This window comes from Saccoglossus kowalevskii, chromosome 19 (assembly GCF_978046115.1).
Source record: "Saccoglossus kowalevskii chromosome 19, keSacKowa6.1, whole genome shotgun sequence".
Classification (NCBI taxonomy): domain Eukaryota; kingdom Metazoa; phylum Hemichordata; class Enteropneusta; family Harrimaniidae; genus Saccoglossus; species Saccoglossus kowalevskii.
This window is the reverse complement of record NC_140659.1, coordinates 28,105,348-28,119,583: the sequence shown is the minus strand read 5'-3', so window position 1 is coordinate 28,119,583 and position 14,236 is coordinate 28,105,348. Positions and strand designations below refer to the sequence as shown.

At 37.0% G+C, this 14,236-nt stretch overlaps 1 protein-coding gene and 1 long non-coding RNA gene across 2 annotated transcripts; one reads left to right on the top strand and one right to left on the bottom strand.

Annotated features, from left to right (window-relative positions):
* Positions 1 to 7,012: 7,012 nt before the first annotated feature.
* On the bottom strand, positions 7,013 to 10,168 carry LOC146731452 (uncharacterized). Its single transcript, XM_085493780.1, has 3 exons — positions 10,049 to 10,168; positions 7,283 to 7,535; positions 7,013 to 7,242 (listed from the first exon to the last, which is right to left on the bottom strand). Exons 1-3 carry the CDS (start codon positions 10,166 to 10,168, stop codon positions 7,013 to 7,015), a joined length of 603 nt encoding a protein of 200 aa, XP_085349906.1.
* A 1,251-nt stretch (positions 10,169 to 11,419) lies between these two features.
* Positions 11,420 to 12,378, top strand: LOC146731451 (uncharacterized). Its single transcript, XR_014927416.1, has 2 exons — positions 11,420 to 11,611; positions 12,071 to 12,378. It is a non-coding gene; the product is annotated as an uncharacterized LOC146731451 (long non-coding RNA).
* The last annotated feature ends 1,858 nt before the right edge of the window (positions 12,379 to 14,236 follow it).

Here is a 14,236-nt window from a genome sequence, read left to right as displayed (position 1 = left end):
TTTCAGTTCTCTGGCAAAAGTGAAAACAAGACTGAGAAACAGGTTATCCCAAAAGGTGTTAAATTCCCTTCTTATGATCTCAACCCAAGGACCCTGAGCCACGGGACTTGGTCTATCGACACTCTGTAAATAATTTCAGTAATGGTTTTAAAATAAACTTGTAGATTAATGTTTATATCTTGTGTATTTTATTTTTTATTCTATGGGAATGTGTGCAAGACCCCAAAATTACGCCATAATTCTATGCAAATTAGAGGCCCTGCTGATATTTTGAACCGTGGAGAACCCTGCAGCTGGTGTACAAACAATGATAAAATAAATAGCATTAATTTACAGATATTCATATATAGCGGCCGCCATCTTGAAATTACTTGCTATACTGAAAGTTGTGTAACATGTTTTCTTTTGAAATGGCCATTTTTTAAGGCCTAATAACTGCATATGCAAAATCATTGATGTGGTAAAATTCAATTAGCGGTTAGCCCAATGTTGCCAACAGATCTTCTGGGTGTGAACAATTTTGCTTTGATTTGTGGGAATCTAATAAAACATGTTTCACATCTTTTTTTATTGCTTGTACACCAGCTGACTGTGGTCTAGATATAACGTTGTCGTTATTAACTTTTGAAACTTGAACAAGACTTGCATAGGTTCGTTGGTTAAATTCTTTTGAGCTTTTACAATTACTAACAAAAAAATACCAAACTGATAATCAAAACCACAGATTCTCAATACTAACGTCTACGGGGTAGTGGTGTATCATTAACATGCGTTTCTGCAACGGTTCTTACATTAGCTTCTCGTATACGCAGTTTTAGAGGATTCAAGCCTCAGAGCATTTGCATTTTGGCAAAACTGCTGAACAGTTGGTGCCTCATTTCCACCTCTCATCTGTCGGTGATTTCCAAAGTATGACTCGAGGAGATCTGGTAAGTTGGTAAATTAGGTTGAAATCATTGACCTACCCGACATGCGTATTCCTTCCAAGGTCTCGTGGCTAATCTTCATTCGACTTTTTTACTCAGATGATTCCTTCTTTCCACTCGTTAATCTCAATTCCTTAAGTAACCTAGCATCCATCTTGAAGCCACTACAATTGAATATGCAACGATTTAACATTTTTTATTGAGCACAGCCATGTTTCCTGCATGTGATCTTTAAAGCCCAATATCAAAACTATTTTTGGTACACATGTGCCTCCATTAGATGCACTTCTAACAAATTTGGGACACAAAGTTTTTTGCAAATTTGTTCAATTTGGCTCACCTGTAGTCTTGGATCATCAGGACATTTGTATGGTAGCAGACCAGGCTTCAATTTCTTGTGACCGTTTGTCATGCATCTGACATTCAAACAATCAAAGAATTTGTCAAACCATTGGATGAAGTCAAACGTATCACTTTTCTGGTTTGTCATAGCGTTGTTCGATTGCATTCGGATCTTGAAAGTTCAGTACCTGAAACTTACAATATTTCAAGCACAATGTCAAACAAAACAATCTACACACAAATGTCAGCACCATCCATTCTTCACCAACTTAATTTGTACTCCTGAACAATCCCTCACAATTTTGGCATCCACAACCCAAGAGAAATTTGATTAAAACTGGTGTGTTTTCTCAGGCCATGTCTGGATCATACCATAGTCCATGTATACAATAGCTGTAAAATAAAGGCTTACAAAATCTTGTATTTGTCTTACCTGCACAGCATACTTTACTTTCATCCTTGAAAATGACTTCAGGTATACATATTCATACTTTAATTTATTACAAAGAACAGTCCGCTATAGTTCAGATCAGCTTTGTATAAGTCTAATATGGTTTGCCAACTAATAGGCAAAATTAACATTTGCACTTATTTCAGTTTTAAAGGTTTAGCCATTAAAAATGGATCTGTCAGAATCAGTCATTGAATGCATGATACCTAGGAAAAATATTCATGTGACTTACCCACAACATTCTTTTCTTACTGTGTGCACCAGAGTTTGAAAAGCAATTTCTCACAGAATGTATTTGGCAATGGGCTTCTGATAAATATCAGAATTTTCTTCACCTTCGCAGCTCTTTTGGTACTCTATAAGAGAATTATTGGAATTTCCAAAATCATAAAGTCTGACTGTATATGTAGAAGCTCGACATATTGCTGGTGGTCTTCAAGATCATCTATGTGGCATTCTCTGCAAAGTTGTTCTAAGGAGGCATCGGTTAAACCAGTTGATGATTTTGTCCACTGTGTATAATCCTTCAAGGTGCGCTCATTTGGAAGTTCCAATACACCAGAATCTCTTAATGTTCTGTATGCTGTAGAGTAAGATTTAAACATTACTTTGTGAAAATCGGGTGCCAGCGATGTTCCCTTTTGTTTTCACATTTTAGGGCTGCCTTTTGCTGATTCCAGAAGAGGCGTTGAAAAGACCCATCATCAATTCTTCAGCGTTAAAAGTTGATAAAGGCACTTTGTTTGCTTGTATCCGAGCTTCAGAATGTTGTTTGCTTTTTGCTCAAAATGACCGAATGTTTTCTCTGAATTATTTGCAGTGCATACACCTGGAAATAAATAAATTAAAATAATGAAATATAAAAGTATAATGTACCAATAAAAAAATAAAACATACAAATAAATAAATACCTTTCACAGTCAGTAGAATGGAGCGTTTTTATATGTTGAACACCACTTTCATCTTGGTAAACAAAATCTACACATCTACCAGTTACACTACAAGTTTTTCCAGCACTAACGAACGCGCCATTTCTTGAATCCGAAATCTCACAATATTTTGTATGAGAGCTTCCAATGCACATTTGACAGGAGTGAATGACATCCAAGAGCCCAAGAAGCGTTGATGGCGTAACTATCTGCTTTGGAAATTGGGACAGTAATTGAATGTTCTGGATACTTCTCCGAAGTAGTTTCACCTCCCATGATCCGGACCTTTGAAGAGTTCTTTCCTTCATAATATGTAAAGTCTGGTCAATTAAAACGACATTCCAAATTCAACAAATTAATTTCAGTGGTGGTAGAATTGCAAACCCATCCATGTGGCAATGTACAATTGTTGATCACTGAGCTTTGAGCATCAAACCCAAATGTAGGCGGGCACGGGAACATGTGATGCTGAACCTGTCGGAATTGGAGTACTGACAGGCATGGTAGGTGGATGGCAGGGTTTGAGAATTTCGTCAGTATAAACAACTGGAATGGTATTGAAACTTGTTGGTTCACAAGAAGGACTCAGTCAGTTGATGAACTTAGCTGGACATGCGATGTATCATTTGATGTAACAGGAATATTTTGTGATAGAACCCCTTCAACTCCATCCATTACATTTGAGTTGCATTGAAGATCATGTAATGTGACCAATTGCACTGGCACATCACAATTTCCATTGTTCAAACTTGAACTAGTGGTTTCGCTGGAAGGCTTAAATGACAGGGTAGTATTTTCATTTACACCAGCCTTTTTTCGTTTCTCTACAACCAACTTTGTCTGTTTGGTGTAATATTCCTATACCCCGTGTGTGTTTTTATAAGGCATAGCTGAAATAAAATTGAATAAATGCGTTCCTTATTAAATAACATGTTGAAAAGAACAATCAGAGGCTTTTTTTTCAGGAGAAACTTATCTAACTACTTTATTAAATGAAACCGTGATAGGGAACATGACAACATTTTTATTTATAACTAAAAAAATCATTGATAACAAAATGTATAGTATAATTTTAGTTTGGAAAATGATGGTGTTTTTGCCCCAGGCACAACATGGGTAGCTTTGCATTGTAGAAAACAGACCGATCGTAGGATGCGTCACTTTAGGTCGATTTTTTTTAAATAATACGCTTGATTTTCCCGAGCACATGCTATAAAACATTTACTTACTTTTGACTGAGTGTATTTTTGTTTTTCTCAGAAAGCAAAACCAGTAATTTACCTTCTATTATATCTTGTCATTGCCAGAATTATACTTTCACTAGTCATTGTGTTGTAATTGTGCCACAATTATACGATTTATTACACCTAGTTCACTGTACCAGCTTTACACTCTGCAAATCATTATACCATTGTTGCACTGTGTGTAGTACCTTGTTCAAAACTTTCTTTAAACATTCAGCACATTCCAGCATCTGTATATTGTTTATTGTTGTGTGCAAATTTTTACTTGGTTTTACATACTAAACTAAGTCAATCTAAGCATAAATATGTATTTCTCTGCACATCAAGAGTTCACACAATTTGTCAATATTAATGTATGATAATAAAAACTTGTTTTTGTTGTCACAGGTACTGTAAACCAAGGATCATTGGAGTTTCTCAGTTCCTTATCTGGTGCTAGTACTTGTATGATGAGCAGTATCATTTCCCTGGAACTGTCTAAAATATTAGGTTTCTTACTGAGACAGTTCTATGATTGACAGTGTCCTTGAATTAGGCATACAGTCATCTAAGGAACAAGACACCGAATCTTCTACATATTTGCAGATCTGATTAGCATACTTCCTTTTTATTCATTTTACCTGTTCTGGTTTGTCACTTTCTGGTTTACTGAGAATAATGCTGACCAGGATAGAAATCGCGTTTGCCAATTCATTTCCTTACCAAACCCTTATTAAATTGTATGTTGCAACTTTAATATGACAACAAGCAAAGGCAGTGCCATTCATGACTTGTTATATTTTTGTTTCTAAACTGACAAGCTGTGCAGAGGTCAAACAGACATACAACGATGTGAGGGAGATTATTGAGTTGCATTTTAGAAAATGTTATGACCAGGCTGTCCGTATTGCTGACAAAATTGGTGTCTCACCTACAAACCCACATGTGGCAAGGCGCCAGACACAACGCTCACTTACAACGGCAATTTCACCTGGATAGATATATATATATATATACATATATATATATTCGATCCAGCCATTTTTAAAGGGTGTGTTTAAACCGAAGACAGAACATACTGTTAAATCATAACATACATAATCTTCGTTCTTCTGTTAAGAAAACCCCATCCTAATCTTTAAAACGAAGAACAAAGACTACACATTAATATTCAAATAAATACATTTACATGCAGTCTTCGTTATTTTGTTCACAGACTGCGTACGTATTTTCTGCGACCACCCGAAAAAATGTCAGGCTACATCATCTGTCGAAATGGACAAGGAAGGCTTTCAGCATGTCATGGCTAACCTATTTCTAATGAAACTAGGCCTATTTCACATCAATTTGATGTCTGGCATTTTGCCAAGTCTGTTAAAATGGAACTCGCTGACAGAGGGAAACATAACAACTGTAAAGGTTTATCGGATTGGGTTAAATCTGTTGGCCATCATTTGAGCGAGAAATTGTCATCGAAATAGTCAAAAGCTTGTGGAAATCAATATTACTCTATGTTTGTAACAAACACTCACACAAGTGTCATCATGACAAGTTATCAAGAGGGCAAACAACGGATAAAGAAATGATTGAAAGTAGATTCACCAGCTTTTCGAACACTGAAGGAGGTGATACTCGATAAGTGATTACTCAGAGATATCGAGTATTGAAATCAATTTCGTCACACAGGAGTACTGGAGATTTATCACTTAATGTGCCCAAACGTCTATGATTTGATTACAGACAAATGGTAGCCGGGGTTCAATCAGCAGCTCTTGACCATAATAATAATGTAGAACGGAAACAGACGGTTTAGAAAGCTAGGGCAACAAAGGAGAGTATAACACCATGTACCACAATCCAACTGGTAAATGGGATGCCTGTCCAATCTTCAAAAAATCTTACCAATATGATATGTTAGAGTGTGTAATCGAATAGAAGTGCAACTGTTTGAGGGCAAGTGTAGCAGCTGACACACTTGTAGTTCCAGCTAATGTTGTCAAGTTACCACAGCCTTCAAAACACGAGTTGATTGATCTCCATGTCTCATTGTAATAAATGAATGTTATATCAATGAGATGTGAATAATTCACAATATTATGTTGGGAAAATATTTATTCACACATATAGAATTTCTGGCTGTGACTGTCACATTGTACATAATTGTAAATAAAAAAAATACTTCACTGCAAGATGAATGCTTCATAAATTTCTTTATACCCAATAAATTGTCCACTCTCTTTTGGGAACCTATTTTTAATCAACATAAAAATGCATGATTGTATTACAGGATGATTTTTCAAGCCTTTCTCCTCTGTGAGCCAATTGTTTCATATGCTGCTTGCATGAACTAATGACTGAAGACATTACGGTGTAACTCGCTGGGTTTATTTTGTATAGTGAGTAAACAAATACAGACCATGCTGCGTCCGTCACTGACTCACAAGAGAATACAATGCACAGTAGTCTAGCTACTTAATATTCATGAGGGCGGGTCATAGTTCAACATAACATCTTGTTACATTCTTTTTCTTTAAAACAAGCACGAAATTTAAATCAATGATTCTATCGCTTAAAACATATTTCAAAAGTTCTCAGTTAATACACTATTGTTCTCTTATGAGAGCATTTTAACAGTTCACCAACAGTCTATAACTAACATTTCTCTACATAGTCCGTTAAATATTGTGGCTTTTTGATAACTCATTCTAACTGAATTTTGTACAGCGTGTTGTGTATTCTTATATGCTTTGCCATCTTGCTTTGCTGTGGGGACATCTGGAAATATGATCTTGCTGCTAGATTTGCAGGAGTTTCACCTATTCCAGCTGTTTCATGTGGAGTGTATTTCTCACAGGTTTTTCTCAGGAGTTTGCTGTTTATACATAGAGTTCGTCCATTCTCTGTTGTAACTTCATATGACCTAATGTCCACTTGTTTGTTGACCTCAGCCTTTTTCCACGCTTTTTCTGACATTGCAGTTGGCATAATTCGTACTGTGTCTCCTTGCTGAAGAGCTTGTAGATGTTTAGTAGAAGTATGCTTGCTTAGCCTTGTTCTTCTTTATCTGCTTTCCTACATTTCCCACTACTGACTGTTTGAGAAGTTTTACGATTGTAGGTCGGGTAGTCTTTGTTTTCCTATTCATGAGTTTCTGCACCTGGCTGCTTGAGTTGGAGTGTTTCTGAAATCTAGAATAGCTAAGTAAGGGTCTGAGCTAGGTCGTTTTGCTTTTCTCATGATGTTCTTTGCTGTCTTCACTGCGTTCTCAACTTTACCATTGCTCTGTGGGTATCGTGGAGAAGAAGCAATATGTTCAAATCCCCAAGCATTGAATTTCTTAAGTGCATCTAACGCTTCTTGCAGACTGTTATCTGAGATACATGTGTCATGCAAATTGGGTTTTTAGTTTACCTATGACTGTCGTATCTGGTAAGAAATCAATCTCCCAATAGTTGGAATAGTAGTCTACACTGACTAAGTAAAATCTTCCATTCAATACGAACTGGTCGGTCCCAACTTTTGCCCATGGCCTATCTGGGACTTCATGCGGAATCAGAGTTTCTTTCTCCTGTTGCATTCCTACAGTCTGGCAAACATCACATTTTCCGATGTAATTTATGATCTCTGCACTCATATATGATCCTTTGGCTCTGCATAGACATCCCTAAATATCTGTATATGATGAATGAATATGCTTAAACATATCATCTCTTAGTGAACGTAGTATTACTGATCGTTCACCTTGGAATATCATACCATTATGAGTGCTTAGTTCATCACGAATATGACAAGTCATTGAAAATGACACAGTCGCCGTTACATTTTTGAAGTTTTCTTTGTGCTCGTCATATCAAATGGAGGGTTTGTCATGAGCGTGTCCTTGAAACTTGAGTCCCAAGTGGCGTATACAACAGATTGTTTATTTACATGAAATTCGAACACGTATTGCGTGACAACCACTCCCCCGGTTTAAGACACAGCAAAGTAAAACATGGATCACAAGTGAAAGCCTGTCCAAGTTATCACATTTGAAAAAAAACAAGATGGACGCCAGTCGTCCATATTTGATCAAATTGTAAGTTGAATTGACATGTATATATATCCATTTATGACATGCTAAATATCAATTAAAATGATACATTGGTGACCGAGATAACAAGCAGCCTGTCGGCTGAGATAGCTCCACTGTTAGCAATGCACATTTCAATTAAAAAACTGAAGATGTCAATATTTATAGTATCATAGCAATCAGACATGTGTTTTTTAACAAGAAGTCGAAAATATCATCTTTTACCAAAAATTTCAAAGATATTCACCAAACTTAGAGAATTAAGGATATCATCACAAAATGAACAAATCTGAGAGGTCCACATGTAATATCAAAGCATTCAGGTACTGCAGTTTTCAAGAAGAAGTAAAACATTGACAATCACTCATATAATAACTTCGTCGAGCGGAGCTTGACAGTGAAGCTAAATACAGGCGTTATTTGACCATCTTTAATCTGATTATGAAACTAACTGACATGTATGATGTATGTGCCAAATACAAATGAAAATGATACATAAATCTTGGAAATATAGTAGTAAGGCCAAAAAGTTTAGAAATAAATTGTCATGGACATGTATCATAACAAGTATAAAGTATGTGCAAAATTTGAATGAAAACTGACGAAGTATGTCCAAGATACCACGTTTAAAAAAATAAGCTGGCTGCCAGTCGGCCATCTTGAATCGAATCACTAAACCACTGCATGTGCATATGCCCAATATGAAGTACTTGGCAAATGCAAATAATGAACAGAATGAGTCCAAAGGATTCTGAAATATGACTCCAGATGAACGAACAGAGACAATTATAAGTCCCCGTTTTCAGACTTCGTCTGAACGGGACTAAAAATAATAAAGTTATGTGTGCAGGTAACTGGGGCTTATTTTCTGGAAATCCATTTTGTATCACTTTAGTCAACATCTGAAGGCTTTTATCTTTTTGTATGGTGTCTGATATCATCTTTTCTTGGTTCTACATTCGGTAGACAATCTAACATGTTCACTGTCTCAATGTCTGACTGCAAACCTTCTGGGGGTTCGTACAGCAAGTATGCACAGCTTGTCTGCTAAGTACATTTGTGTTCGTGGATGATATAACAGTTTTACCTCATACTGTTGTAATCTTAACAGCAGTCTCTTTGCAGTACTGTAAAGAGGCTTCTTCTGAATCACCTCCAACGGTTTGTGATCTGACTGTACATTAACCTTTCTGCCATAGGTATATCTTTCCAATCCAAAGATGACCGATAGAAATTCTTTCTCTATTTGAGCATATCTCGTCTCAGCATCAGTTAACACTATTGGGTTGGGTTAGGCCTGCTCCTAAACCGGTTTGTGGTGCATTTCTTTGCAAGGTTAGTTCTTTATCCATGTCATAGTATTGCAGTACTGGATAAGAAGTGACTAGCCGCTTCACTTACTTACTCAGGTAGTTGAAAAATCTGAGGAATCTCAGAAATCCAGCCACATCGTTTGGCTTTGGCATCTCAGTCATAGCTCTCTTTTGCTGGATCTGGCTTTACACCTTCATCAGTACTAGTTATGAGGTTACAATGAATTGAACTTGATTAAACCTCAATTTGATTTTTTTCAGATTGTTCTCTCGTCATCGACTATGAACCTCACACCTTTAAATAACTTGGTCTTGTTTATGCTGGTACTTCTCAGGAGCTGTAGATATATACCGAAGGGCATTCGTAACCAACGAAACCTTCCAAATAGTGCAGTGAATGTAAATAGATATGAGCTCTTTTTATCCGACTCAAGTGTTTTGGACCCCACATTAAAACACATTAACACCTTTGCTTTGCTCAGCTCTGGTAATTTGTCTTCTATAGTCGGTGAAGGGTAACGACTTCTAATTAGTGCTGTATTCAAGTTGCAAGGATCAATGCAGATTTTCATTTTGCCTGGATATGTTCATCTTTTAGCTAACCTTTGACTGCAACAGGTACTTTCCTTGGAGAATGAATGAATGTTTTTTAATAACTCACTTTCCTGCTAATTTACTTGTACCTTCAAAGACGTCTGGAAACTATTTGCTCTGCTGACACTGGCTTCATATCAGTTTTCTTGTCAGTTCAGTGTACTGGTAGTCTCATCTTAGCATGATTTTGTCATGTTGTACCTTAACTAGTCCCATTTGTAGAATGGCTCTGCTTCGAATTCCTAGTAACGGCATGCATGTCTCATCGTCAACTACTACAAGTTCTGCTCTGTATTTCTTTCCATTCTTTGGGTTGACCATTTTGACTTTGGTCTGACCCGTAGGCTTCATTGTTGGCTTGCTCTCGGTTTGCACTTACTCTGCATGCACTATGAGCCAACGTGATTCATCCTTTGCAGTTATGGCATTGCTTTTTATCCTGGTCATGTTTCTTGCCACAGTATTTGTAACTCCGCAGCGGCACACTAGGTGTCTTTTTGTATGACTTCTGTAGTTTATCATGTGACTGTCTCACTGCATGGACAACTACAGCAGGGTTCTGCCCATGCCGGACAATGGCGGACCGTGACGTCTGGCACTCAAATAAAAAAGCCGGCTCAAAATGTTACCAATCGGCACTATTGTTTACTGGAAATGTACGCATTCATGTTGGGTTGGGTGGTACGTGATCATGTCGCAGACGTCCGGTGTCCAGATGTTGGTTATGACCAAATCAATGAATGGGGTTGCTATACTCTTTATTATGGTGTTTTGACACCTCTTTAGCGATTGGCAAAAATATCACGTATTTATTAGGTATTTAAAAGTGATCAGAGCTCGTCAAGTCATGGAAGTGTGAAACGTTGATTGCCTGTCATTGAATTTTTTGATCACACCACAGTCGAGATTGACTGATCACATGAATTAAAACATCACTATGATTGAAATAAAAATTCGAGCTGTGAAATAGCCAGCAAATGAAATAATGTCCAAGAAAGTTAGACAAAAGATTCTTCACCAGAACCTCCACAGCCTAGCACTAGCAGGAGAGTACACTGTTTACCTACCGATGCAATCTATTACGCTGAACTTTACACTATGCTTAAATTTATAACCTTGAGTAAACGAAAAAGTCTAGTACAAAAAAGTCTAAAGTCGACGATGCCAGTGGGAAATCTACTCGACGTAAACAAGCTTCAAGTTTTCGAAATGAGTGGATCAGAGGTCGTGACTGGCTTCATTATATTCCTGGCGAGGGAATGTACTGCCAGAAGTACAACATGTGTTCATGCGAACGAGATACATAGAATAAAATTTCAACCAGGCGTATCAGACTGTGTACTGTTTTGAGTTGCCGGCCGCTGCTAGTCAAAACATTGGAGAAATCATTCAACCTGAAATCAACTTTGAGCCAGTACTAGATCTACGTTCACAGCTCGATTTGTCACAATCTGATTAAAATCTGATGTAGTGTACGGGCTTTAATTATTTTGGCTATAAACTTGTTTTAATTTTATTTTGTATTACTTTTGTTATTAATGCCTTTTTATTTTACTTTGATTTTTTTTTAATTCCGCCCTACCTACATCTGAACCGATGCCTATGTAACGAGATTTCAACGAGACCCACTATCGACGATTTTAGTCAACGAATCACAGACCTCCTTCTATAGCGCACATGATGACGTCACCGGGCAGAGTCTGATGGCAAACACACTCAAATAAAATGGCGGATTATACCGACCGAGAAAAACACGGCTTTTCGGTAAGTTTATCATTGTCAAATGCAACGAAAGTCATTTTTATGTTAATATTGTGGCTCGAATGGTTCGACTTTAGATCGTTATTTTGCATAGTTATTCTGGGAGTGACGATTTTGTTTCCACCGGTTCGACCGAACGGGTGATGTTTTGTTGACGATCGGGCCAAAATCGTCTACGGTATTGAAGCCGTAGCTGTAAATATTCATCAAATTGTATCAACATTTTGTACATTATACAATAACACTTTATTAAAGTAAATGAGCTGATTTGGACTGGAATAAAATATTTTTTATTTGGAACACATCGCAATTGATCAGGAAATATTTGTTTGCTCCAATTTTCTGCGTCGATGCCGTGGGCCGGTGACCGCTATACAATTTAAAATCAGTTTGCATTGTTTACTATAGCTGTTTACAGTGTTCTAATCATTACGATTTACTTTTTTTTTGCTTCCATTCTAGATAATTATGCTCAGTGATGTAAAATTGAAGTGATGACTGAATGAACGAACCTTGGCTGGCGAAGATGTATCTGGAAGTGTACACATTTGTTGAAAGTGAAAAAAATATTCAATGAAATGACAAAAATTGTAAAATGCTGTGGATTTTTTTTGCAAATAAAAATATACTACATGTAGCAATTTTCTATTAATGGTTTATTCAAGTGGGCAAAATATAATGTACAGAAAGATTGCCCGTATACACTGAAAAGTAAGCAACCGACAGCCTGTATAAAAGGGGGACTGTGATTGGCTGTTACTTACGCGAGATTTGAACGGGACTTACATAGGCGTCGGATCAGATGTAGGTAGGGCGGAATTAAAAAAAATCACAAAATCAAAATCAAAGTAAAATAATAAAATAAAAGGGCATTAATAACAAAAGTAATAAAAAATAAAATTAAAATAAGTTTATAGCCAAAATAATTAAAGCCCGTACACTACACCAGATTTTAATCAGATTGGATTTGTCAGTGAAGGCAAATCTACGAGTCAGCAAGAATGCGACGTGTTGCAGCGACAATTCAATCCAAGCAATGTTACCAATATTATCATTACTATCGGCATCGGCATTCATTGTTCTGCTCACCACCTCCAATTTGCGTTGTGTCAAGCAGCTAACGCAGTTCCATTTGTCAAGAAATTCAACACAATTCTACGGCAGTTGTACGACTACTATGACAACAGAGCAGTACGTATGGCCGGTCTACATGCAGTTCAAACAACACTAAGAGAAAAAGTTCTGAAGCCCATCCAACCGTCTTCAACTCGGTGGCTAAGCATCGAGATGTCAGCAGCTAGACTGAAAGAAAATTATGTCGGTATCCTGGTCAGTTTGGAACATGACGTGAAAGCTGTCAGTTTGTTTCACCTCTTCAAGTTACCGATTTTTTGCTACAATGTTGTTGTGTGATTTGCTGCCCCACGTCAGTCGTCTTTTCAAAGCGTTCCAGGCGTGGGAATTCGAGTACAGTCGACTAAAACCACTGGTGACGTCCACGATTTCTATTATACAACAGATGAAGCCAGTAGACGCGAAAGATTTACAGAAATTGCGAGAATTCATTGCAAATCTTGAGAAGTATGACATCGTAGTGAACAGCACGTCGATGACGAAAAATACTTGAAAGAGCAGATGCGTGAAAACTACATCAACGCTCTGGTCAGCAATTTAGAGAAGCGATCTCGTCCGACGACATCGGTATTCTGTCGCAATTTAGCACATTTGATTCTCATCGGCTTCAAACTGAACAATCACCTGATTATGGCACCAATGCAGTGAAAACCACTTTCTACAGAAATCCGATCAGCGCGATGTATCGTCAGACGCAGTAAATCAGTGGATATACTTCACTATGTACGCCAAAGATTCCATCTTGAAGCAGCTGAATTTGAAGCCCGACGCAATTGTTGACCATCTGTGCACATCGCCCATGGTACAGCAAGTCTTCCCACGTTTAACACAACTTGCAAAGATATACTGAGTTCTTCCTTGCCAAACTACCGAATCCGAGAGAACATTCTCGCAATTAAAGCTCATCAAAACCATCCAGTGAAATTGACTAAATCAAACCAGCCTGGATAATCTTGTTCGGATCCCAATTGACAGCTAAACTGTCGACAGTTACGACTACCAAGCCGCCGAGCAGAGAAAAAAATCGACGAATTTCCCTGAAGAAATAAATGAACACAACTATCAATGAAATAATCTCATGGACATATTTATTTCTGTATTTATTTGACTTGATTATTTACATTGACAGTCAGGTAAATAGTTTGTGTAATTTATTTTACTTATTTATTCCACCCTGTTGTGTAAGGGAAATACAGTAATAATATAAAAATAATTTCATGGACAACACAACACATTTCAGTATTTATTTTGGCTTGAACATTACTGTCAATTGAATAATATCATGGACACATTTATTCTGTATTTATTTGACTTAATTATTAACATGACAATCAGGTAAATTGTTTGTGTATTTTATTTTATTTATTCCACCCTGTTGTGTAAGAGAAAAATACAGTAAAAACACATTTCAGTATTTATTTTGGCTTTGTTATTTAACAGCAGTAAAAAAATGTGTTGCTTCAGTCTTTACTATCATCTTTAAATTATATGTAC